Source organism: Chlamydotis macqueenii, chromosome 10, assembly GCF_036417535.1.
Source record: "Chlamydotis macqueenii isolate bChlMac1 chromosome 10, bChlMac1.mat, whole genome shotgun sequence".
In the NCBI taxonomy this organism is placed as follows: domain Eukaryota; kingdom Metazoa; phylum Chordata; class Aves; order Otidiformes; family Otididae; genus Chlamydotis; species Chlamydotis macqueenii.
This window is the reverse complement of record NC_141565.1, coordinates 16,523,184-16,550,357: the sequence shown is the minus strand read 5'-3', so window position 1 is coordinate 16,550,357 and position 27,174 is coordinate 16,523,184. Positions and strand designations below refer to the sequence as shown.

Sequence of the window (27,174 nt, the reverse complement as noted above, 5' to 3'; positions counted from 1 at the left end):
AGCGCAGACACCCGCTTCTCCCTCCGCAAAACTCGCCGGTGGGAGCGGGACCCCTCGCAGCCCGGGCGCTGAGGGGAGGGGGGGGGGGGCGGAGGGGCCGGGGCGGGGGCGGGGGCGGGGCGGGGCGGGGCCGTGCCAGGGCGCCTGCGCGGGCGGCGCGGAGCACGGCGGAGGGGAGCGGGACGGGCCCGTGGGGGGAAACACACGCAACAAACGGGGCTTTGTGGCGCCTTAAAGGCGCCGCGCGCCGCCCCCGCGCCCCGCGCCGCGCCCGCGGAGAGGGGCGGCAAAACCGACACCAGCCGCGCGGGAGGGCGAGGAACAGCCGGATTTGCTTTTTTTAACTCCCTCCTTTTTAATTTTTTTTTTTAAACTAACGCGGGAGAGAGAGGGCGGGAGGCGCGCACCCGCCCGCTCTCCCTCCGCGGGCGCGGAGCCATGCGGGCCGCCCGCGGCGCCGGCTTGAGGAGCCGGCGGCGTCGGCGCGGTCTATGAGGCAGCCGGTCGGCAGCCCCTGCGCACCTGCTGAGCGCGCTCCCGCGGGCGCGGAGGGCCGCGCAGCGCCATGTCGCGGGTCGTCCAGAAGAAGAACCACTGGGCCAGCCGGGTGCGGCAGTGCTCGCTCCCCCGCGGGCAGCTGGGCTCCGTCCTGCTCGGCGGCGCGGAGCACGGCGAGTTCCCTTACGCGGGCGCGGTGGTGGCGGGGGACGGCGAGGCGGGGCTGAGCGAAGGGGAGCTGCTGCTGGAGGTGCAGGGGGTCCGCGTTTCGGGGCTGCCCCGCTACGATGTGCTGGAAGTGATCCGGAGCTGCAAGGAGCCCGTCGTGGTGAAAGCCGTCCGACAAGGTGCGAGCGGGGGCGGGGGGGGGGGGGGGGGGGGGGGACGACACCCCGCTCCGCGCTGCCCACGGGGGGAGGTGGGCGAGGGCAGCCCCCCGCAGCTGGTGGGATGTGGGAGAGATCCCCTCCTCCAGCAGCCCAGCATCCTTTGGAGCAGCCGCGCTGCTGGGTGGCGACTGGAGTCTTGTTCAAAAAGTGCGAGTGTGTGATTGCCGGCTGCGGAGGGACGAGCTGGGACCCTCCTGCCAGCTCAATTCCCCTTGCTTTTTTTTTTTTTTTTTTTTTAATGCCTTAGGTATGGAGGGTGCATCCATGCTCCCAGCTCTGAATGCACAGGCATTCCCCTGGGGAAAAGGATGGGAAAAATCCTCCCATGCGAGATTATTAAAAAAAAAAAGAAAAAAATAAAAACCACTTCACATCCATGTACACGCAACAGTCGCTCAACAGGTTAGCGTAACAGGGCTGGTTAATGGGCTCGTAATTTCCAGGGTAGGACTGGGATTTAGCGCCGGGGAGCTGTGAGCGCTGCCGAGCCGCTCCGAGGTTGGTGGGGCGAGCGGGACTGCGGCCGGATACCTGGCGATGGGCGCGATGGGGCAGAGGGAGGAAGGGAAATTTTCTTCGGATCGCCCGAGAGATTCCTTAGGGGAAAGTTTATTTGTCATCCAGACATGTCTAAATCCCAAAGTTGGGGTCTGGTGGTGCGAGAGGGTTTTTCTTGGTGTTTTTTTTTTTTTTTTTTCTCTGCAGTTGGGTCAAGCCAACTGGTCGCTGCAGACAAAAATTTTGGCCAAGTGGCAGGGCCATCACCTGAAGTCATGTCCCTAGCCTTACTGACTGAACCGAAGGGCTGCAGGTGCTTGTTTCATGGCCGTCCTTCAGACCTCCCATGCCGTAGCCGATTGTGGCAATGGGGTGACGGAGAGGGGCTGAGGATCCCCCTCCACCACCTGCTCCCCTTCCTGGGGCAGTGGCAGCTCAAAACTGCCCCGCAGCTGACGGACCGCAGCACGGCTGCTTCTTAGTCATTTCCAAGCGTCAGTAGAAATATTCCAGCAAACAGTGGTGAACTCCCAACAAAACCAGTTTTCTGTGTGTTTTCCCTTCTGCATTTTCTCGGCTTTGCTGGGAAGCAGAGAGAGAAACCAAGCCTGCTGGTTTCCCTGCCCAGGCGGGAGAGGGAGAAAAGAATGGAGAAAAGTATGAGGAAACTGGGCAGAGGGTGATGTGGTTCTTTTTTTTTTTTTTTTTTTTGCATTCTGATTGTTTTAGCAGAAGTGTTAAAATACAGCTTCTGATGTTGCAATATGATCAGTGTTGGTGGATGGAGGAAGGTGTATAAAAAGAAAACAAACAAAAAACCCAAAACAAAACAAAAGCCCCTTCCCAAAGCAACAATTTGTGATGAAACTTTTTGTTGTTTTGGAAACAGTAGTTAGTCTAAATAGAAACATGTCATGGGAATATACTAGAAATGTGCTAAGTGTGTCTCAGCTCCAGGATGGCCTAAATAAGGGGCAGAGAGCTGAGTTTTAGCATTTTGGTTGGGTTTACCTGGAGCTTGTGGGGAAAAAAGGGTTCAAAACCTTGCGTGGAGTCAGGGCAGGCACTTGAACCTTGGCCCATCCTCATCCAGAGGGGAGAACCAAGCTCCTGGTTACTGTGGGATTGTAGTTTCCCTTTTTTCCTATATTTCTTTTTTTTTTTTTTTTCTTCCTTTTTTTTTTTGTTAATGCTTTACTGGACAGGAACGTAGGATAGAAACATATATTTAAAACCCTTAAATATTTTTGTGGTCTGGAAAGCAGTTCCCTGTGCCTGCCAGTGACAGCCTGGCATCTGCGCGCTGTTCTGCGCAGAGCAGGGAACTCCCTCGTGGATCAGGTTCGTAAGTGTAGAAAAGGAGAGTGCTTTAATTAAAATGCATTACTTCAGTGTTGATTAAAAATCTCCTTATGGGGATGGCAACTGTCATTCAACAGGAGGTGTGTGGCACTAGAGCAGACAGCGAAGGAGTGTGACGATGAGACTGTAAACACATTTTTAACTGTGATTCTCCTCCTCTCCCCAGTGCTTCGTGCCTAATCAACTGGTGCTGAAGTGCTAGGGCAATATTAGCCTGGAAACATATACGTTTTATTGCCTTGTCTCTTTTGTATGACATTAACAAGGCTGGAAAAACAGGAAATTTACTATAAATAAGTCAGTCATCTGCAAGCATGAACAGAGAAAATCACTGTTCTGACCTTGCGCTTAGTGGAAGACAAGGGACCGGGATGTGAAACGTAGGTGGAATTGGCTATGCGCAGGCTTTGTCGTTAAACTAGGGTTTATAGACTTACAGGTCCATGTGCAATATTTTTTTTTTTGCTTTTGTGAGTCATTAGTTTGAACAGGTTCCCACGAAGTACAAAAAGGGGGAACCTGTATGGAGTTGTTTAATTGGAATAATAGTATGTAATACTGCTCATTTGGGATTTTGTGGTCCTTCGCTTGCCCTGTGAGAAAGAGTGAGGAAAGCTAAAGAACTTTAATGAAGTTTTATCTTTCTTTTCCCTGTATGCACCCTTTTTTTGTTATTACGTTTGAGAAAAAAAAAATATACCGCTATAGCTGCCTGGTTGTTGGGGAGAGAGAGGAAGAATCTGCTGCCATGTGTCTTAGTAACTTTCAGAACTGTCAAATGTGTGAAAAAAACCTCAGTTAACATGTAGTGCTTTTATGACTGACTGTTTCCATCTTACATCTGTGCCTAAATTCTGACAAAATTGGCAATTAACTCCTGTGGAGTTAATAAATGCATTTTTATTATTCCTTGGTCTGAGAGTATGGAATTAATAGATTGAATTGTAGGAGCAATGGTCATGTATTCGTGTGTAAAGCTGGCATTGCCTTAACACAACGATTTCCCGGCTGTATTGTGAATATTGTCGCTTTCTTGAATAAACTTCATGTTTTTCAAAATAGCTCAGTTGGATAAACCAATATTAAAATTGGGCACACTGTTTTGTCTTATGTATCTCAATTAACAGAGTCCGGCACAACAAAACAGAAGTTTATCGTGTCGTTCTTCACAAGGTAAAATGTAAGGCTGCATCTATAAAAACTGGCTGTGTTTTATTTAAGGTGAGGTATCTGGGTTTTCTTTCTTTCTTGGTGAGAGATGGGCACATTCAGAGAGATTCAGATTGCAGCCTTTTACTTTTTTTTGCCCCTTGGTTAGACGGCCTGTGCCAAGTCATCCCAAGCCAGATGCTTGGTATGGGAAACTGTCAAAGTTAATATGTTTGTACACTTATTTTTAGATTTTTTTTTTTTATTTTTTTTTTAGTTCTCAGTTCAATGCTTTGCTTCCCTAAAAAGTCTCAGGATCCCAAGCTCTAAATGACCAATTGCTTTGAAACTGGGAGGTGTTGAGATCAGTTGATACAATTAATAAATAATTCTCCTAGTGCTTTGCAGCTGGGATGATCTCACAGTAAGGAGGAGTTGTGGGGTGGGTTTTATTTGGGGTTTTGGTTTTTTTTTTTCTTTTAGCCCTACACAGGGCAAACCGGAGCAGACGTGATCCCAAACAGAAACGGTCACTGTTTACCCAGTGCTATCAGCTGCGTTTGTTTCTTTTCAAACATTAACTTGACCCTAAGATAAATTCTGAAGTACGGCACAGTGACTCAACGTCTCAATGTCAGGCTGGCATTTGCTATATGAGGCGATCATGAAATGTTGAAATCGGTTAGATGTACTGGCCTGAAGGAAACCAGCTTCTTTCAAAAAGTTTGCATGAGCTGGTATTTCGACCTTTTCCTTTTTATTTTCTTGAGAGAGCTTGTGAAAGAATTGCTGTCTTTGATTTTTTTTTTTAATTATTTTTTTTTTGTAAAACATTAAAAAAAAGAAAAGTTCATGCATCCTTAAATTTTTATGTATTCAGTGGTTTAGCAGGTGCTGGAAGCAGCATGTCACTCTATTGGTGGGTGACACTGGCCATCCCACGCCAAGTGGGTTAAGCCGGTGCCTGGCATCGCAGAGACCGTCAGTGAGCGCGGCTGCACGCGTGCCGCCCTGAGATGTAGCAGAGCTTGTGTTCGGTTTCGTGTGCAGGCAGCTGCCTCCCTTGGGCCAGCGAAGGGAAGAGCTGTTCAGAGAGCTCTTGCTGTTCCCAGGAGTTTCCTTCTGCAGTGTCACGCATGAGATCCACAAAGTGTTTTCCTTTAGTCTTTGTGCAGCTGAGTGCCAGTCACTTGCCTGGTGAGTTCTGTAAGGCGTTTTTCCATTTGACCCAAATTCTTTTAGGACCCAAGTGGATTTGAAGTGGAGTGAAAGGTTTGCCATCCAAAAACCCAGGAGATGTTCACGCATTTTAGATTTATAAGGCCTGTTTCCAATGCTGACCCGCTGGCATGAGCATGGTGCAGGGCTAGTCACTGCTGAAATGTAAAATTAAAACAGGCAGGATCTCTTTTTTGCATCGCTTCTGGTATTTTTTTGCTACAAATGAGTGATCTTCTTTCTTTACAGTAGTACTGCATGTAGTAGTTGTGAAATGTCTGTGTCTGTGTATTAAGTTCTTCCTGATGGCAGTATTTTATCTTCGCTGTGCCTGAATTTACAGTGCAGTACTTGTCAGGATGGAGAAGCTGATCCTGCTTGTGGCAAACCAACCATCCATCCTCTCCAGAGATGGGCGTTAGAGCCTCAGTGCCACATCTTTGCGCTTATAGAAGTTTTCAGGAATTAAGATGATCCTTTTAATGGTGTGAAATGGGATTATGTTTTTCAGAACAAGGTTAATCTTTTCTGCTCATTGAGATGGGACTCCAGGCTCCCTATTTATGGCCAGTCAGATCGCAGAGCAATTAAATCACAATTATAGTCTAATTATGAGCAGTCATTCGACATCATTGCAAAATAAGATGTTAACACCATCCTGCATGTTGTTTCGGTTGTGTTTTTGTTTTTTTTTTTTTTTTTTTTTAGAACGGATTACAGCTCCTGCATGAGTGAGTTACTGACCTGCTGTTGTGAGATTTAAGATTCACCTTCCATGTAACTTGTTAGAAATTTGAGAACTTCTTTTAAGAGGTTTGGAAGTCAAACCATCAATAGTTCATTGCGTTCCTGTGTTTGGGATTGTCATTTTTCTCCGGTTCAGGCTGCGGTTGTTCATGGATCTCCTCTGACTTCCTGTGACGCCCGAGAAATGTCCCTGCACCTTTGACAGCGTATGCGTGCAGAGGGAAAACATCTGCCCAAGGGCAGCTACGTGAAGATGTAAAAGATTTTCTGAGTTGCGCTTTTGTGTCTGTGAAGAAGTGATGGTTTGGGCCAACAGGTCCCTCATTCATTAGATTTCAGCTTCCCTCATTTTGAAGGTGAGGTGGAAACAGAGAAGATGCTGCTGCCTAAGGGGCTTTTTCTATTGCATTAGCAAGGTCTGAGCTGTGGGCAAGGATCCTTGGAACCTCTGAGGTTTTTTTAAAAATAATTGACCAAGCTTGTTATTAACATTCCCTTTCTTTAGTCCAGACACAAGCTATCCTGGCCAGTTATTTCAGGTGTTTGGTTTTTGTTTTTTTTTTTTCACATTTCCTCTGACTTTGACTGGAACTCGTAAATCAAGGCGTACGAGTTTTGATCTTTGAGTGCTGCCGGTGACTTAAATTTCTTGGTGAAAGGTGTGGAGTACTGGTCCTGTATGAGCAAGTGCCATGAACTTGTAGGAGGACTATGAAGAGTTTGAGGCAAAACGTCAGCTGAAGGCAGGGATCCTTACCGTGAGCAATTGGTGGTACTTGGAGGGCTGGTACCCAGACCCCTCCATCCCATCTGAGCTCCTTCCAGCTCCACATCCCAACTCCCAAGCAGCAAAATACAGGATCCTCCTGGTCTGTATTTCTGTAGAGGTTTGTTTTTTTTTTTTTTTTTTTTTTTCCCCCTCAGCTCAGCTGTGGAAACATTTTATTTTTGCCTTTTAGAAACCAAGTATTAAGTGACCTTTTTGCACCAAAGGCGCAGGGATGGGTCGTCCCCCTGTGATCTGTGAGGATCTTATCTGCTTCTGTCACCGGAGGCATCGCTTGCGGGACAGAGAAAACAGCAGCAAACAGCAGCTTTTCGGTGCGGAGTGACAGCGCTGCTGAGCCTGCAAGACCAGCTCCTGCAGAAACATAATTTTCACCGCTATCATCATTTTCTCTGTCTCTCTTGACACTTGATGTCTTGTTTTCTCACTTTACGTTTCGGTCTCGCCCGACTCCCTTTGGCTTTGCTCCTGTGGCGGTTTGACAGGTGAGGCTCCAGGTCCCAGCGGAGCTGGCAGCCCATAGAGATCCACATGTTCACTGCGTTTGATGGTTTGAGTTTGAGGTTCTCTGCAAGGATCTGGTGTTGGGAAACAAACCGATAGCCTGGGCTATCAGCCAGAGTTTGTTTTCTGCTGATCTGATAGAGAGATGTGGCTGCCTGTTTCCAGAGCAGCTTGGCAGCTTTTCCATTTGTTGCTTTGTTGGCAGATACGGATTTATTATTATTTTTTTTTTCCTTTATTTTTCTTTTTTACGTTTCCTTCTAGACCAAATAGGTGGGCCAGCATCCTTCTTGGCCTTGCAGGAGCAGCATGGCTCAGGGTAGCTGGGACATTTTTGTTGAGATCCACCCTTCAGTTTCCAAAGGCCAAGCACTCCATCCATCCTCCCTCCTGTGACATTTTAAATGGTTTCCAGAGCTATTCTGCCGCTATGGGCTGGAATGATGGCACCGCTCTCTCTTCTAGTCCTCAGTCCTGACTTTGGCATCATTTGTGCTGAACTGTTTTGTGTTGGTAATATTATTTAAACCTGTATAAATTGTTTTTATTTTTTTTTAACTGCCCCAGTAGACCTTGCAGAAACAAAATAGTTTTTTCTTCAGGTCGTGACGTTTTGGGTTACATTTTTACAGACTTGGCTTTTGACTAAGAAAGTTCCTGGTTTTATATTTGAGAGGGCTTGTATCGTAACTTAAAAGAAAAATAAGGTAAAAATATTTATTGGATTTAATTGACTGACTGCTATTAGACTGAACAATAGTGCTCATTACACAGTGTGAAAATAATGCAAAGTGCCCTGTCTTCGTAATGGAACAGGAAAAAAAAAAAAAAAAACAAACAAAGCCTTTGGGATGGCTTGCAAAGTGGAACAGATGCTCTTACAATTGGGAGGCATTTGAATAAGGAATCAGATTTGCATGGTTTGCTAATCCTTGACTAAAGAGTTAATTGTCTTGGATTATACATCTGTAATTTTGGAGCCCCGAAGTCAGTGCCTCAGTACAATTAGGTTGGGAAGAGACTGACTTTTCTTTCTTCGTATCCTTAATCACAGTGGCTTGTTTTTTAAGGGGAAAACCTCAACTCCGGGCTTTTAATTTAGTTATTAACAAAAAGCCTTTGAAAAAGAAGCTGCCTAAAATCCAGCCACTCCCTCAAAACAAACAAAGCTGTGCAGATATTGTGTGCTTTCAAAAAAATAAAACTTTGATGTTCAGCTGCTCTTATTCCAGTGGTGCAGATCCTGCACTCAGTGGATGTTAGTCCAAACTGATGACAGACGCAGATCTCTTGGATTTTTTTTGGATGCATAAGAGAGAGGGAGGGGGGAAAGTTACCTCCTAAACGGGCTGAAATGGGCAGGTGAGAACCTGGGCTGCAAAGTAAATAGCAAGGAACATGCCTCTCCTCCTCCTTTCCCAAAGGTGTGTGTAGAACTCCCAGTTTAAGTGGCAGGGATACAGGAGGATGCTCCTGGGGCTTGGACCTGCAGAGGAACAATTCACCAGAGCCTTGCTGGAAGCCAGGAATGGCTGGAGGAGAGAGGGAGAGAGACTGGCAACAGGAGATATGTGAAGGGTACCAAAAGCATCAGGTTGAGGCAAGATTTCCTTGTTCACTGCTGGATTTGTTATTGATGCTGAGAATGTCTCTAAAAGCAGAAGCTGAGCACTTTCTGCAGGACCAGCCAGGAGTGTGGCTGTCTTTCCAGCTGACAGCAGAGTGATCTTCCTGTTCTGGGAACCCAAAATGCCTCCATCGATGTATAATATAGGATGCAACTTTGCTGTTGGACATCCTGTTAGGATGTGGTGCTTAAAATAACTCGTGGTCCTCCAGGCCGTTGCTGGAGGACAGCCTGCGCAGCTCCCCCGTGCGACGCGTGGCACAGCGCAGCCCTGGGGTGGCTGATCCCCAGTGAGCCAGGGGAGGAGAAGTCCATGGTTTGGCTGGGTTTGGGGACATCATCGTCTCCCAGCTGCGTCTCCCCTCTGCAGTGCTGGTGTTCGGGGAAGACGCTGCGGGACGGGATGCACGGTGGGGCTTTGGCAACCACTAGTCCAGCCTAGACTTTATTCTCTCCCTGTCCTCATGGCAAAAGAGGGGTTGGTCTGATGCAAAACAAAGAGTCATGTCCTTCTCTTTTCCCTGGTGCACTTTTTTCCTTAAACAATTGAAGTGTCTGATATAGAATATCTTCTCAATCTGTGCTGATTGTGGTGGGGAGGAACAGCAGAAGCCCATCTGCATCAGCTCGTCCCGAGGCTCTGCTGGGGCACTCTGAGGATCACAGATTCAGTTGTTTTTGAAGAAAGTCGGTAAGTTGTTTGTTTATTGGGAGAGGATGGCTTTTTTGTTGTTGTTAGGTTGTCTCCTGCCCATACCCTAGCAAATTTTGTTTATTTGTCTTATGTGCAAATATCAAACTTACTGTTGCTCAGCAGTGGTACGTAGTGTTTTGTCAACTTTTATATGGTCTGTGTGCGCTGTGGAGTCCTCCCTGTCACCCACCATCTGCTGTTATTAATCAGACTGTTTCCAAATGGAGATCTGAGCTGACAAATAGTTTTTTTACATTTACTGTAGCTGTATTACCCCATTTTCTTTTTCTTCTTTATTTTTTTTTTTAAATGAAGATGTATGGATGGGCTGAGATTGCTGACCTAATTTCACATGCAGGTATTTTTCTCTGGACTTAACTATAGTCTGTGTAAATCCTTCATGTGGCAGGAAGTTTCGTTTACTACACGTGGAGTGAGGCAATTAAACCCCAGTAATTGTCTCTGTCTGTCTCTGGGTTTCTGCGGGAGGCGTGGAGCTGCTGTGGGCAAAATCCAGATGAGGCGTTGAGGGTGCTGGTGCTGTGCTGGTCCAAGGGTTGGCTGCTGGGAGAGGTTATGTATAGGGGAAAGTTTTATATCTGTACCCAGCCTAAGAGGAGGAGCTTGTGAAAATATTGTGTATCACCTATCAAAATAGTTTGAATTATTGTGTGAGGCTCTTAGAACATGTGACAGTGTGTATATATGGATATATATATGATTTTTGTGTTTTAGCATTCATATTGTCAAGTGTCGCTTCAGTGAAGAGTTCCAGAATCTCCTCTTCTTGTTTCTTTTTTAGTGGAAACCAATCCCAGGACTCCAGCAGCTCAGGCTGTTAAACAGCCAATGCCATGGATTTTGCCATAAGTGGCAAAATTTGCTGTTGGCACAGCTGTTTGAAAGCTGAAGAGTATGAAACCACCACCACTATGGCTGAGAAGGGTTCCCATGCGCGTTACCTCACCATGAGGTGCATGGGCGGCCTCTGATCCTGTAAAAACATATAAATTTGCTTCTGTGTTGTTCCCGTGGTGAAACCGTTTCAGCAATACTTGTCCTGTAAATCATCTGCAGGAACACATTGGTTTTGAGAGGCGGCTCGTTGGAGAGACCTCTCTTGCTTTCTCAGCAGGCTGCTGAAGAAGAGCCAGGTTCCCTTTTCCTGACCAGCTGCTCTCTCGACCTTTGTCTGGTCCCTATGAGTCATCTCGAGAGCGCGGGAAGGAAAACCAGAGCACACCTATAAACCTTACCTTGGAAAGGTGCCCAGTTTCACCATGCGCACAGGTCTCTGGCATTTTAAGGGCAATAAAGTGGCATTTAGCTCCCTCATTCCAGAGGCAGGTTGGAAGTTACTCTTTAACCAAAGGTCATTCCTTTATGACGGTGGGAGAAGTGGTGAATACTTGGATGCACTGGCAATCTTTCAAGCCTGGTGAAGTTTGGGGCCCTCTTGTGCCAGGCAGGGCATGAACCCTGGAGAGTTGTCCCTGCCCGGATGCTTTGCCAGAGAAGGAGAGTGAGGACTAAAAAGACCCCAAGCACAAAGGCTGCATGACTCGGTCGGGATGCTCACAGCAAGGTTGTGAACCCCCAAATCTCAGCTCCCCGTTGCTGTGCTGTGGGGCTCTGCTGCTCCCCACATCTGCATTAAAACAGAGGAAATGGATAAAAGGAGCTGGAGCAGCTCCCTTCTGCATCGCTGGGCTGTCCTGCTCAGGTGGAGGTTTGCCGTGATGGTGTTTCCGTTGAAAATACCCTGTAGTTTTTTTTAATGTGTGCTTGGCACACATGTCAAAGGCTGAATTTTTTATCTGCGAAAGAGATGAGCCGGGGACTATGCAAGGTGGCTTTTTGATTTATTTTTGTTTTCTGTTGCCAGTTTTCCAGTTGTATTAGTTGATGCTGGAAATACACACATATCAGGTTTTCCAGGAGCTAAATACAGTCTTCTTTTTTTTTTTTTTTTTTTCCCTCTCCATAGTTCTGGTCTGGGATAAGATTTCTTGGTCATATTGCAGTGTGGCAAGCAGTTAGTGTAGTGTAAATTTGGATCTCCTGAATCTGCTAGACATGGGAAAAACCCCAGTAAAAATGAGAGCGCTTAAATTTAAGCATGTGCTAACGTAACACCTCGCAGAGGGCTTTTTCTGTCTGCATGTAAAAGATGTTCTAATCGGTGCTGAGGCTTGCCTAAACCAGTGTGGAAATTGCCGTTTGCCTAAAAGCCGGGCAAGTTGTCACAATCCCGAAGAGCTCGTTGACGTTAAAAGCTTGCTGCGGATGAACCAAAATCTATTTCAAATTGATTTAGCGTCGCTGGTGCATAACTCAGCCTGATCATCTGTGCCGCGGTTGGAGTCGCGCTTTGCGCTGGTTTGAGTCCCGCGAGCGGGCGGGTGGATCGTCGCTGTGCCGATGCTGCCTCCTCTCCTCCAAAGATGCCGGCAAGGAAGCCCTGGCTCCCAAGCTGGCTCGTCACAGTTAACTTCTATTTTCAGGATTCTGCTCTCACTCGGCATGGTGTCTGCCGAAGCGGTAGCTGCCCGGGTGGGATCATGCTGCTGGCTGGGAGTACAAGTATTTTTCCATGGTGCAGTTGAATTGGCAGGGAAGGGCGCATCAGCTGCCTGGCTAAGCCCTTTTCGGGAGGTGCTGGATGCAGTCATTTGTTGGTTCCTTTCTGACAGAGTTTCTGCCACCTGCAGCACCTCCTGCCCTCCAGGTCCGGAGGGGGTTGTGCTCACCAGGAAGATTAAAAACTTTCCTTTAAAAATTTAGGAACTTTTTTGTAGCCGTCTTGCAGATTTTAATAAAAACTGGCATTCCTCTGTTCCTGTAATGATTGCAGATGGAGGTAGATTTTACAAACAATAGACAGGCAGCTGATTTTTGCTGCTGTTCTGCTCCTGTTGTTCCATTTTTGTAAACATCAAGCATCTTCCCAGCAACCTCTGGGCTGTGTCAGGCAGAGTCTGCTCTGGGCTGAGCAAAGCCTTCCCATTAGCATCACCAACTGATCAACAAAACTTCCTCAAGGCCTCTAAAGGACAGACCTTTCGTGGAGTTGGCCACAGCAGCAGCACTGCAGAATGCTGATAGCTGTTTGAACCAGTGGCAGAAACAGTAGGGAATATTTATGGCATATTTATTTTTCCTCAAAGTCCCTGGTGTAGAAGAGACCTTAGCAATATTATGCGTTGCAGTGGATCGTGTTTGGAGGACTTTTTGCCATCAAATCAGTGTTTTTAGCTCAAATTTAGCAAAAAGATGGTCTCACACTCAGCTCTCTTTCAGATGATGTTTTACATCTGTGCCTTGTAATATCCAGGTGAGCTTTAAGTTGTAACATTTACAGAAAATATGCCTGAGGTTTCCCCCTCTTGGAGGTAAATAAGCAATTTTCACACTTCTCAGCACCTGCTCTCCAAGCTGCCTGAAACCAAGTTAGAAAATACAGAATGGTATTTGCATTGTTTTCCCCTTCCCTCTGTGTTTCCTCTTCACTGCTCAAATCAAACAGCAGTGACATTTCAAAGTCTTCCTGCATGGCAAAATTAGAAATATTCCTTTTCTAAGAAGTCATTGCATGCAGCCGCTCCGGTAGGAAGTTGTTTAACTTGTCGAAATCCCTGCTTTGCTGCAGAACCTCTATTGAAAATGACAAATTGCTTAAAGCAGTTTCCATGTTGGTCTTTAAAAAAAAAAATTAGTTTCTTTCCATCCAGAACACGTGGAAGGCATTTGTGCACTTGCCTGACTGTTTCTCTGTCCTAAGGCTCACACTCAGCAGCTTTGGACTTCATGTAATTTTCACATGCGGCTGCTCGGGTTTTTGTTTTCTTTGACTTTCTATTGAACGGGAATTTTTTTTTTTCCCTCCACTGCCTTAGCTTAGACATGAAGAGTCAAGTATCTCCCTGATTCAGACTTTGGGGTTCAGACTAACAAGGAGAGCAGAGGTGGAATGCTCCAAGGTCTTTGCTTTTCGGAAGTGATGCGCAGACCATTGCAAAATCCATAATTCAAGCTGGAAAGCCTGCATCCATAGCTAGGTTGTTGTAATGTCCTTTAAAAGCTTTGAGCAGTGTTAACGCTTCACAAAATGACAAAACATCTTTTGCTTAAATGTTTTCGACCCCTTCTCTGTAGCTGTCACTTAAGCAGAAGGACATAGGCGGGCAGGTATCGGGTGCAGAGCTGTACAGTTGGCTGTAACTGCTGTGAAAGTAAACATTGCTCAGTTGAAAAGATTTTTATTATTATTTTTTTTAAAGAAAATAGATTTCAAGTTATCCTTGTTCTCAGGTGACTCAGGTGACCCCCATGGGGATGTATTGCTGAGCCTTGCTGAGCCTGGGCTTGTGAAAGAAGAGGGTGCAAAGAGTGGGTTTCCTCAGCAATGCTCAGTCAATGGCAGGGCCTGAAAATAAGGTGGAAATTTTATTTCTGGAGCCTTAACAGGCTGAGATGAGGCTTTCTGTGCTCTTCCTTTCACCTAGAGTGAGTCACAGCAGCGTATTAAGCTGCTTTTTGGTGGCCCTGCTGAAGCCCTCCTGGCCCTGCGGGCTCCTTCCCCGGGGCCGTGAGCCGAAGGGTCGCGTGTGCGTCTGCCGGCATCCTCCAGACTCGGCCGGAAGGTTGGCTTTGGGCTCCCCCGGGTCTGAGAAACCAAGGCCACAAACTGTTCCCGTTCTGACTGGAAGGTGCTTTGGCCCAGATGGCGTCAGATGAAAAGAAGCCAGCGTTGCCCCATTGCTCTGCTTGAGACAGCCCTGTTGCTCAAGAGGGACGATTACAGAGTTAGACAGCAGTCAGGAGGGGATTTGAGGACAATCCAGATGCTTTTTCTATAACTTGAAGGCATATCATATCCTGGCACTTCTATTTTTACCCACTTTTCTTGAAATATTGTTTTTCTTTTATCTGCTATAATCCCTTCATTTCTGGCAGGTTTGTGCTAGTGTGATATTTTGACTTTTTTTTTTTTTTTGTAGCTATTCGTTTCTTGCCTTGTAACATTTTGTTACAATGTGGCGTTTTTATCCAAAACAGTACTTAAAAAAGTAACAGTTACAAATTTTCTGAGTTCTGGCTTTGTTTTTTCTTCTCACGAGTGCTTGTGCAAATTAACCTGGTGCCAAAACAATGCTGTGTTCTTCGGTGTAGGATGTGTCGCTGCGGATTCAGGTGAGGTGTCCTCTCAGTTGCTTTCCTGGGGCAAGGACTGGTTAATATAACTTGGTTTAGAAGATGGCGTTAGAAACTGGCACCCACTGGTAGGAATAGCTGGTCCCTGGGAGGGCGTCCTGATCTCTTGCAGGCAGAAGGAAGTTTATGCCTGGAAGCACAGAGGCTTTATTCACTTTGGTGTGTTGTGTTTTTTTTTTTTTTTTTTTTTTTTTTTTTTTTTTTTTTTTTTTTTTTTTTTGTTGCCTTTTGTGGAAAATCAGATGCTGCCTTTGGCTGTTCTTGTTTTGTGAAGAAATGTCTGATCCATTTCTGAACCCTGCAGAGCTCCCTGATACCAGGCATAAAATATTTTTTTAATGGATATGAAACCTGCCTTGCTGGCGTTGCGTCTCTGGCTGATAAAATCAGTGCTGCCCAAATACCCTGCAGCTACTTACTGCAAAACCAACTCCTTTCTTTTTGTAAGAAAGCGAAGGTTTTGGTCCCTTTCCTCTTGCAATGTATTTGAGTTGCTTTCTGCTCGTCCAACAGCCAGCATCGTCACAGGGAGGACTGGGTTCCTGTTGTGTTCCCACAGTTTCATGCTCCTGTAGGTTGATAATTAACCCATTTATTTAATAATGGAACCATATTTACTCTGAAGACCTTTTTTATTTCCTGCTCTCCGATTGCAATCCAGATGAAATGCGGTCTCTTCCCAGCAAAACGCTGGAATTAGTTAATGTTCCACCGGAGACGTGCTAATAAAACCCCTTGTTACTTACACAGAGGGAAGCAACCTCAATGCATTTGGTTTATTTAATACCTTGGGTCAGGAGAATGCACCAAAATATAGGAGAAAACACCTTTAAAATGCAAATTGGGAACACTGGTGCGGATACCTGATCAACAGCGCTTATAAGAGTGGGGCAAAGCAGCTGGGGAGGCTTTGCTTGCGTCAACATATCAGAACAATTTTTTGGGAGGAGTCTGTTGTTGGTTTTTTGTTTGTTTGTTTGGTTGTTTTTTTTAAAGGATTATTTAGGTTGGAAAAGATCTTCGAGGTCATAGAGTCCAACCATCAACCTAACACTACCGAGTCCATTGCTACTATGTCCCTAAGTGCCACGTCTACACATTTTAGAGGATACAGACCCAAATTTGGTTTGAGACCCTTGTCCTGTGTGGAGCTGAGAGGGCAGATGCCCGGTCTGTCTCAGCCTTGATATTTGGAAGGGGACCCGTCCCGCTTTGCTTGCTGTCCCTGCTGTGGCAGTGGTGGCTTTCATGGGAGCAGGGACTAGACCCGCTGTGAGCAGTCCTTTCACCAGATGTATGTGTGCAGGGTTCCGTGCCCTCCTAGCTATGGGTATGGTGAAGCACACAACATTAATGAGCACTCATGCAATTTCAGCTAGAATAGAAACTTGCAAAACTTAAGTGCCGATTAACAGCAAAACCTATTTTCCTGGAGAGAGATGGGAGTTTGTGGAGCTGCTGGGGCTTAGCTCCTGCATTGCTCCCCTTCCAAAGGTGCCATGTTTTGATTTATCTTCCCTCCCCAGAACCTCCTTTCAGCCTTAAAAAAGCAAAGCTTATCACTGTTGTCGGGAGCCGGTGCAGCACTTTGAGTTACTGCCTTTCCCTTCCTAGTGCTGTGTAAGCAGGCGTAAATCTGTGTGTTACACCAATTTACATTTGGGGGGATTTGCCCTGACACGTCCAAAGCTTCTGACTCTTGATTTGCTGTATGAGCAACTTCCTTAATATGGAGCCCTGGGGACAAGACCCAATTTAAAAAAAGAAGTTGTGCAGGTAAAAACAGAAAGACATGGACTGTACGCCTGTGGTCTGCGACTGAGCTGACTGAGAAGTTTAAATTCTGCTCTGCATTTCATCTCGAATGCCGTGCTCCTGACGGCAGCGGGAGCTTCTGGCCTGAGCCTCGCCTTAGCCAAGACAGGAGCTGCCTGGTGCGGGCCGAGCGCGGTGCACAGGATTTCGCGGTGGGAAGAGGCCGATAGCAGCAATTCCTCAGCTGCTTGCAGGACAGTATTGTCTTACTTTTCTCTTGTGTACTGCCTTTATTTAGGCCAGCCTCACTTTTTGAGTTAAAAGATGCATACGCGTGTCATCTTAAGTTCTCGTTGGTGTGGTTTTGGGTTGTGTTGTTATTTTTTTAAATTTCTTTTTGCTCTGTCTAGTGTGCATTTCTTCATTCAGGAGCAAGGTGGTTTTAAGTAAAGTGTAAAACTTTCATCAACTCTATCAAGCAATAGCATTGCAGCCCTGCTAACTTGGTGAAACACCTTGTCTTGAAAGTTTACTACATCAGCTTTATGAGATTCAGCGCTTTTTGCACCAGAAGAAAGGAAGTCTTTGCTGTAAAATCCTGTTCCTTACAATCTAGCTCTTCTTCAAATATTCTGAAGTTAGATGCAAGCTATCACAGGACTTGCTGTGTAAACCTGCAAAGGCGAAGTTGAGTGTACGTGTGGAGAACTGTGTTAAATAAATGAAGCAAGAGAACGTGCTGTAGTTGCTTCATAGAGGCTTCTGTCATTTGGGACCAATTTTTCAAAGAACTTCATTTCTAATGCTGGATAATGAGATTTTTAAGTATGTACTGAGGTTGTTGGAACGAGTAGCTCTAAAGGGTCTAAAGTGATACCTAAAGCATACAGTTTTCTTACGGAGTATGTTATATATATGCACACAGTAGAAATTAATCACTGCAGGGTCAGGGATAGACTCCTGTACAGCTAGAAACTTCTGGGGAAGAAACTTAGCATATCGTCCGTATTGGGCTAACACTTTTGTTTTTCTTATATACTTTAGTAATTCTTTTTATGGCTATTGAATTACTTCTGTGACACACCACATTGCAGACAAGGGCAAAAGTTTAGCAATCTGCAGCGCAGAAGGGCTGATTTCATTGCCAGCTGCTGATTCTGGCTGTGCAGCTCTTGTACCAGCCAATTAAACCCACACTCATTACAGCCTTTGTGGTTTGGAAGTGAAGTGTTCCTGCCTTGAACTCGCAGTTTTACAGGATGTTGGTTTAGGCTGGAGGTTTGCAAAGCTTGAAATCTTATATTTTCCTCTGGTGTGTGCTCGGGGGGTAGGAGAGGTGAACACCGAGAGCTGCGTGCCATGAGATGGGAGGGTGCGTGTTTCTCCTTGACAGCATCGTGAACCTGCAGTCACCTCCTAAAATTTTCATGAAATGCCGTAGTATCTGCTGTACCAAGCTGCTGCAAACAGGAATGGTCTCTGCTGCAGTGTTGGTCTTGGGGAAAAAAAAAAAAAAAAAAAATTCTGGTGCTGTAGGAAATGTGAGCATCCCTTCGTGAGCATATTCCTTCGACTCCTCAGGCACAGATTTCTGCCTGCCTCCCTCGTGGGGGGTTTCTGCCATGTCTGCAGAGCGTTTTGGGAAAGCTGCTGGGCGAAGAAGAGGTCCCAGAGGGGTAGGAGGCAGAGATGGAAGAAGAATGTGACCTTCTGAGCCGTTACTGGTAGCTGTGCTATTTTAAAGTCAAACTTAATTTTTAGCTCTTCATAAACAAATCCTTGTGCCAGCTTTTGCGTAGCTCTGAAGTCGGTTGTTGTGGCTGCTGCTCCGCGGCTGTATCTTCCATGGGTGCCACGGGGAGAAGAGCCAACCTCTCCTTCCCAAAATGCCTCTTGGCACTCAGGAGGACCTTTGGAGAGGTGCTTTGTGGAGGGACAAACCTTCCAGCTCCTCTGAACATCGTGTGACAGCTGCTTTATCCAGGGGTAAATAGATCTAATGGGTTGAGTAGGATGCTGGACTCGCTGCAGGTTACTATGGGAGCCGGTGTCCTTCATCCCATGACGCAGGGGACCGTCTTTGCCCCTGTCCTTTCATGTTTGCCCTGGAAATGCAGTGTGCAGCATGGGCAGGGAAGCAGCAAGTATCCCATCCCTCGAGAGAGGGTTAGTGATGTTTAGTTTTCGTATGACATTATAGCCCTGTTGATTTTTAACTTGGAAACTTCAGTGAAAACCACACACGCTGCTGTGAAAATTCGTACTTAGTAACAAGTAAACAAGCGATCGAGCTGTCTGACTGACTTGGGAAATTCCCTCCAGACCTCGCGGGGAGGAGGAGCTTTGCATTTTTTCTTTTCCCGTGTTTATTTTTAGTCTTGCCTCTAACGTTGCTGATAGTACCATTGCAGCCGTGCAGATTAAAGCCTCAGCATGGAGTAGAGTTCAAAGAACGATGCTGCAGAGCAGTCAACACCTCCAGGATTTTGCAGCTATGTCATGCTACAGGCAATTATTTTGGTCCATGGTTTGCCTGCCTGGGTACGGCTCAGTGCCACAGCTCTGTGAAGTCTTTGATTTCCTTGCGCATCTCTTCTTGTCAGAGCTGATGTCTTCAGTGATGGAGACTGTCTTCAGTCTCTTGAAAGTGCTCTGTTTGTGATGCTAATATTTTGGGTGTAATAACTGTCTTTTTAGGTCCCTTTGTCCCCTGAGTATATTTTCCACTTACTCAGAGGGTTGTGTTGTGTTTTAGAGTGGAAGGAGAAGAGTTTGAGTCCTGCACAACTCCTGTCACCAGTCGCTCTTGTCTGAAGCTGGAGATCAATAGCACTCATGGAGTTTTGGGGAGTGTTGGTGAGGACAATCTCAATGGCAGCACCCATCTGCAAGACCAGATGATTTATGAAGGAGCTCTCGGCTTTTTGAGGAGGCCTGTTTTTTTTTGAGGGCTAGCTCTGTTTGTCTGAGTCAACAGAAGGGTATTTGGTCTTTTATGTCAAATAGTAGTGGTTGGGCTGAGCCATCTTTTGCTGACAGTTAGTCAAAGTCCCCAGAGATGGCAGAGGATGTTATTTAGTACTCAAAAGCTTTTAGTAATAGCAGTTTCTGTTAAGAGTAGGCATGCAGTCTGGATTGTATTGTGTCTATTTCAGAGGAAACAGTGTTATCAGAAATAGCTGAACCTAGAGACATTTCTCTTCAGCACTAATAGAATCTGTACCTAGTCTGCAATGAGACCCGTTGGAGCCCTTACAAATGCTCACTGGCTGCGGAGGCAGGGAAGCGTCACCCTTTGTGTGCAGGAGGAGGCTCAGGCAGAGCATCACTGGCAGGGTCTGGCCACCATGGGATGGTGTAACGCTGCATCCAGATACAGGCTGTCCAGAGCTGGACTGGCTCTGCTTGGAGAGATGCCCATGACATGGCCAACCTGGAGGGCTAATGGTTTTAAAATAGAGGGAGGTAGATTCAGACGGGACATAAGGAAGAAATTTTTTACAATGAGGGTGGTGGAACACTGGAACACATCCTTGGAGATGTGGTAGATGCCCCATCCCTTGAAACATTCAAGGCCAGGTTGGATGGGGCTCTGAGCAACCTGATGTGGTTGGAGATGTCCCTGTTCCTTGCAGGGGGGTTGGACTGGATGGGCTTTAAAAGTCCCTTCCAAGCCAAACCATTCTATGGTTCTGTGTCTGCTCGCCGGGCCGGAGCCCTTTTCTCTGTGAGGGCTGTGAATTTGAAGGTAGCTGCTTAGCACTGTCTTGCACGTTTTACACACCCTCAAATAGTTACTGAGGAGCCTAATTCTATATTTTACACTACCACCCGCCCCCCCCCCCCAAGATTTTTTCCTTAGCTGTGAGCAGGAGAGCTGTTGTAACCTTGGAAAAAGTCACTGTGTCCCAGCAAGCAAGTCCAGGAGACAGCCCCTGCTTGCTCAGTGGACGTGGTCTGGTCGAAATGAAGTGATGCAGAGGGCAGAAAAACTTGTTGACACTCTGCAGTATCACGTTAACTTATGTCTTGGTAATTGTTAATGGCTCTTGTGAGCCTTCTCATCTTCCGTATTAGACCAAAACATCCCAGTGCTGTTGGGCTGTGGAGAAGGAGGCCGGTCTGACACCGGGAACTTGAAGAACATGTTTCAAGACAAGACCAACTGCTTTGCTGTTTGGGTTGTTTGGTTTTGGTTTTTTTGTAGACTTCTGCCAAATTTGGGTGCTTAGAGAGCAATTCTTCTTGGCAAGCATCTGCAGGCCCTGATCAGCCTCCTTATAGTTGAACACACTTGAACAAACCCAGCTTTTTTTTCCAGATGAACTGGCTGTTGGGTTTGCTTTATTTTTAAATAAAGCAAGATCTCTGGAGGCTGGTGCCTGTTGGAGTCTCTCTGTGATAACGGAGAAAGGTTCTCAGTTAAAATGCAGCTGAAGAATAATTTAAAAATACAACCATGTGAGCCGAGGTGGTTGCAGAAACCGCGGAGGTCTATATCTCTACTTGGGATTCTTGGATTAAAGTGTGTTGTTACAAGAGAAATCCAAATGACAAGTTTTATTCGGTCTGTATTATTCAGGCAGTGAATACCTCCAAGGCTCTGCAGAAATATGTCCTTTTCTAGCCTTACAATGAGTAGACAAACATTATGTGTTTATACCAAATGCTGGAGGATTTACGAGGTAACTACTATGTGATTTGAAGTAACAATATACACAACGCATTGTAAATGATTCCCTTTTTATATTTGGCCTATGGTCAGTATAGGATTAAATGCAAGAATTTATGGACTTAAAAAAAAAAAAATCTTTCCAATGCTGAATGCAAAAAGAATGATCTGTAATGAGGTTTTACAGTATATGTTATTTTTAAGGGCAATTTTAAAATTTCCTTAATATATTTTCCACATAAAAGTATGAATTTTGCACTTCAAATAGGATGCTGTTGTGCTTACGAGCAAACAGCTGGGGGATTCTGGTGCCTTAACCGCACAGCAGCTGCTAATTAAAAATATATCATTCTACCCTGATTAGCTTATAATGATTATAATCCCCTTAAATTTGATTATTGCCACAGCGTGGTAACGTCAGCCACAGTTTCATTGTGGGGTCTGTGAGCAGCAACGCTAGTCACGAGGAGCTGATAGCTGGTTCCTGAAGGATTGCTTCCCAAACAGAGGGGCGCGGGGGAATAAAGACGCCCCATTCCCAAACGGCTGTGGACGTGCCCGTTTTGAGTTTGTTTTCTCTTTTTCTTCTGGGCTGGTGTTGTTTCAGCAGGGGCAGGTTCTGCAGCTGTGCAGGGAAGGGGGAAAGTTTATTCCTGTCTTCTGATTTGAAATTTTTTTTTTTTTTTAAAAAAAAAACACCTGGTTGACTCTGCAAAACATAAAAGTCATGCTTTTCATCCCTAGGATTGGTTTGCTTTCATCTTGTGCCCATCTGCTTATCCCTTTGCCAGTTTTCCTCAAGATGTTTTGTAGCTCTTGATAGCAGGGAATGGCCTCTTTCTTTCTTCTGCAGCACCTGGGTGCTTGGGAGATGACATTGTAGGGCAGAGCAATAATGAATAACTGCTGCTGGAGAGCAGTTTGGAAACCCTGAGTTGACAACTGCGGCAAGAGGGGGAAAAAATTGCCCAGAGACATGAAAAGAGGCCATGTCAAATGCCTTGTCAGGGAGATGCCCTGATTTGAAAGCATGGCTTCTTGGTGTCACTCAGCGTTCATCTCTGACTTGGGGATCTGGTATTAATGGAAGAGCTGAGAGGCCAGTTTTAATATAGACAGGAGATAATAGAACCTGTCATTAAAAATAAAGAAAAAAAAATCTCCCAAAGTGACTGCATCAGTGTATTCGTTAGTTAAGTGCTTGAAGAGAGGAAGGCTGGTTCTTGTCCCAGAGCAGCATGTGGATCGTGGCCGCCGGGGCCGGAGAAGAGCAATGGAGCAGCCGTGCCGGGCATGAGCCCAGCTCCTCTGCTGCTCCGGCGGCTCTCCCGCTGAAATCTGCTGGAGTCCGGAGATGCTGGCTGCCCTTCAGCTCTTGGGTAAGGTCTCTGCAGCCTGGCTGTGTGCTGTACCAGCTCCCAAAATGTTTTGAACAGCAGAGGCGTGCTGGTGGAGGTGAACCAAGAGTTTGTCCCAGCATCTCTGCATTGGTGGGGCAGCCAGCTGGGTCTTTTTTTTTTTTTTTTTTTTTTTTTTTAATGCTGTTAATTATAAATTATTCTGTATCTCAGATAACAGAGCCTAGATGCCTTATTGCATAGCTGTTATATTTCAGAGGTCAGGGCTCCTAGGCTAGGATGCCTCATGTGAGAGATATGGGAAGGGATTTTTTTCCGTAACATTATTCTTATTATACTCCTTAGCTGTTTTGGTTTTTTTTCCCCCCTTAGTTTATTGGGATTGACACCAGCTTTTTAGTGCATTTTTTAAAAAAGTACATAATTTTTGTAAGATTCTGATGCACAGATTTTCTTTTCCAGTTCCATTCCACCACATACAGACATTTGCATGCAAATAAAAGGAAACCTTTTCTGTGTGTGTAGACAGCCTATAGCTGCTCATTAGGTAAAGCCAGCTAATACAATGTTTGTTAATTTTGAAGCTCTCTGGTGGCTGGCAAGGAACCGGAGCTATTGATTAGGGTCTGAGAGATGCAGTTCCTTGCAGCTCTGAAGGGTCTGAGAGTTATGAGTCCACAGTCGACTTGTTTTCAGGTAAAAGGCAAAATTTCAGTGACTTCTAACTTTCCCTTTAGACTCCGCTTGGGATGCGACATGGCTGTGGAAAAAGGACAGAGCGATAAAGATTTATGATTCTCTTCAGCAAAGAGGAGACTTGCATTGCCCTGACATCTTGTATCTCCGGAGAAGTTAATCACAGCTTTTTCTTTGTTGCTGGGTTACATTGCTTTGAGAAAAAACAGAAACTGCTATGAGCAGTATGAATAGCTGAAACCACAAGTCCCACTGAGATTACAGCCAACTCCTCCTAAAGGAAACGGACTCAACCACCAACATAGTTTTTCATTAGATGATTTTTTTCTGAGTGAACAAAATACCCCTATTGTGGCATAATTGTTTAGCTTTCGGAGATGTAGGCAGAGTTGCAACTACATGACTGTTTAAAAAAAAAAATTCAACTTGAGGAGGAGGGGAGGGCAAAGAGACATTTGGCTTTTTGTTACATTTTGTAGCATGTTGCAGGATAATGCAGCAGGTTTTAATTTCCTCGGTTTCTGTGCTTTTTGGCTCTGCAAGGCGGGGAAGGAGGAAAGTCTGTCTTGCATTTCAGGACAAATCTAAATCTGATGGACAAAAGTTTTGGCTATCTGATTGAAACCTTTTGCTACTAAGCCTGGCTTTACCAGGCTGGCAGGGCTGGAGAGATTTGTGTCTCGGGTTCGTTGCTTTGAACTGTTAAAATGTATTTACTTGTGGCTAATGAGAAAGTTAATATTTTCATTATAGCAAGATGATAATGGCTAAAAATCAAGCTGAGATGCAAGCAGGGAAAATGCAGTGTGGAAAAACCATGGAAAGAGAGTTTGTACACACAAATTTAATTTAATTTTAGAAATTTTTTTAATTATTTCTAGTACCTTGACCCTTCAGTAACCCAGAGATGTACCCAGTTCTTCAAGATGTGCAGAACAGTGGTGATTTTGATAAACTGTAATTAAGCAGAAGACGGCCAAGTTTAGCATATTAATGCATGTCAGCTGGAATTACTTCTGCATCTTAGCTGAAGGCCCAGAGATTGGTCTGGTCCCTTCTTCCCCTGCCCTTGTGTTGACGAAGTACATCGCTCGTCAACAAAAGATGTCACTGTTTGCTGCGGATAGGCTTGTCAAAAGGCAACGTTTGCTCAGGGGGTTGGGAAGTGCAGACAGTTAGGAATTTAAAAAATGATTGAAGAATTGAGCATCTTGGATCTGTGGCTGTTGGTATGAAGAAAAGACAAAGGTTTCCAAGAAGTATTTGAATATCTACCCGCTGGAAGCACAATGATTGAAGATGCATCAAACTGGGGTAGCACAATTGGTTTTAATCCTACAAATCTCAATTGTGCTCATGTACTGTCTAGGCTAAATGTAGCAACCATACATTAGGAAAAATTTAAATATAGGATTAGCCAGTCAGTATTTCTTTGTGGACTTTTCTCATGGGAATTGTCTGGTTGGTTACACCATGACCACAAAATGTCAGACAATGCAAGGATCTTCCGCTCCACGCTTTATTTCCATCTTGTCTCACAAAGACAGTTCCTTTCAGTGGCGGCTGTGGTTTGCTCCTTTTTTTTTTTCCTGGGAAGTTTGTGAGCAAACTTTTTGACTTGCTGGTAAAGTTCTTACTAATATCTGATCTTTGCCAGAAAGTTTTCTGGGTAGAGTTGTGCCTGTTTCAAAATGCCTTTGGAAATTAATAACAAATGAGGGACTGAAATTAATGTCTTGATCTTTTTCAAAAACTACTGAGCACTTCATGGCCATTTCCACGGCTGTTGCTTGGTGGATGTTTCAATGGCTGCCAACTCTTGGGGTTGAAAACCACACCATGAGCTTGCCGAGCACTGGCACTGCCCATGGCTCCTCACCAGCCCATATTTAAGGCCTTTTTTTAGGCAGGCTCTCATCAGATTTGGAAAGCACATAGCGTGTAGTAGGCACTCTTAAAAATAAAGGATGTCTTTGCATGACTCTGGATTTAAATACTTTCATTTATTTGGTCTTTAATGTTTTATTAAACATCTAAACCAGCTTAGATTGCAGCTAAAGATTCAGCAGCAAAACCAGATAAACCAGTATGTTTTGCTGAACTGAGCATTTCTTGATAGGAAGATATTCGCAGCGCTCCGGTGTGCTCTTGCAGAGAGCTGGGTTGGTGAGGAACGCAAGCACCGAGCCCTGGCAAGGTGATGCAAAAAGTGAAACTCCAAAAGAGGTGGAAACCATCCAGAGAAGACACGTACTTCAAAGGGAGCAGAATCTAATTAAAATAATCCATCATGAGGAAATTAGTTTGTTTGAGCCTTATTCAGCAAGAGGGAATGTAGCTTGAAAAACTGATACAAGTAAACTTTGTCTAAATTGCAGAGGAAATTAATATAGGGCATGGGATGGAAGTTCAGAACTACAGAAACGCACGTGTACTGTTTGACTGGAAAGTACCAGTATGCCAGTTTGGGCTGTTACAGCATCCTCTCCTGTACTGGCCAATCCCACCTGCTGGCTCTGGTCCCTACCTGGCTCTTCCTGTGGTTGGGGTGCATGGGTGCCCAAAGTCCAGAGCAGCCCTTTTGGAGCACGGGCTGGCTGTGCTGCAAGGAGGAACGGTTTGATTTCTGCTTTTTCCCTGCAGTGTCAGCAATTCAGAAGCATGCACCGAGGGGAAAAAAAAACACCAAACCTGAGCGAGACTGTCAAACGCTGCTTCCAGGGACTTCTGGTGAAGTTCAGCCATCCCTGGTGTTGCCTGGAGCAGGAAAGCTGTCACGCATGGAGTGAGGCAGGCAGGAGAGCCGGGTCTCAAGGACAGAGTCAGATAACGGAGATAACGCTGATCGATGCACTTGCACCAGAAACAACGAGAGTATTTATATAAATAGAGCTCCCTGTGCGCGTGCAAAAACGATAACACTGCTTGGGGTCTGGCAGACTTCTGGACTTTGTCATGGGTTGGAGAAGCAACTCTGATTTGTTTAACTACTATAATTGTGTGCGCGTGTGTGGTGGTGTTTTCATCATCTCATGTAGCTTTTAAATAGGAAGATTTGCATAACTTTTATTTATTATTATAGTTTTTGAGGCAGAAGATTTAGACTTGCCGTGCTTTGAGGTGCAAACTGATCCCACTGTGTCTGCAACAAGATCACCCTGTTCTGAAATAGGGCTGATGGGCACATCAGCAGCGGACTGTGGAGGAGCATCTGTCAGTGGCCCCTGCAGACCAGAGCCGGGTCAAATCTGGAGACAGAGACTGAAGAATTAACATGGAAAAGGCCTGGGATTTGCAGTAGTGTAGTACTTATGCCTGTGTCTGGGTGTGAGGCTCCTCACATCCACATCTCAGTGTTCTATCATCACGTAGCCTCGGGGAGTGTCAGGGCAAGGCTGTTGGCTTTGATAAGGAAATGTCAGCATGTGCCATATGCAAATATATGTACATTATTTGTTTTTATACACACACACACACACACACACACACACACACACACACACACACACACACACACACATATATATATATAAAATCTCTGTCCTGTTCCTTGGGATCCAACTTTGTTTTCTTGTGCTGGATGAGACAGGATTTGCCAAACCGAAGGTGACTGTGATGCAAGTCCCCAGAGCAATAAAAGGGCGTTCAACAGCACCCATGGTCCCGTCATCGGTACCTCCTCAGCTCGGGCATTGGGGACTCCCGCAGCGTGGGAGTTAGAATTACTTGACTTGTTTGTTAGAATTACTTGACTGCAGGTGAACTGGAAAGCATACCCTGGAACTTGTTCACTGGAGCTGTGTTTTTTTTTCTTTGCCATCTCGTCTTCACCTGCTGCGTTTTCCTTGTTGCCAAACTGGGTGCTGACAGGGTGACACTCCTCCATCTCGCCCCCAAGGAGTACATTGGGTTAGGTTTCGGGTACCTGGCAGTGTTGGAGATAGCTGGGTTAGTCCCACGCGGTCCATTGGGATTTGCGTACTGCTGAAGGTGGGGCACTGTCTTC

The 27,174-nt window shown here is 45.6% G+C and overlaps 1 protein-coding gene across 20 annotated transcripts in view; it reads left to right on the top strand.

Moving 5' to 3' along the window:
- Positions 1 to 430: 430 nt before the first annotated feature.
- The window catches only part of MAGI1 (membrane associated guanylate kinase, WW and PDZ domain containing 1), a 341,064-nt gene continuing 314,320 nt past the window's right edge, over positions 431 to 27,174 (top strand). For 11 of the 20 annotated variants that reach the window (XM_086755360.1, XM_086755380.1, XM_086755364.1 and 8 more), the window contains exon 1: positions 432 to 845. In XM_086755360.1, the coding sequence (XP_086611486.1) occupies positions 566 to 845 (280 nt within the window). In that variant the 5' untranslated portion in view covers positions 432 to 565. Of the gene's footprint in view, positions 846 to 27,174 lie in introns of all 20 variants that reach the window. The other 9 variants (XM_086755374.1, XM_086755376.1, XM_086755375.1 and 6 more) reach the window with 2 other exon arrangements.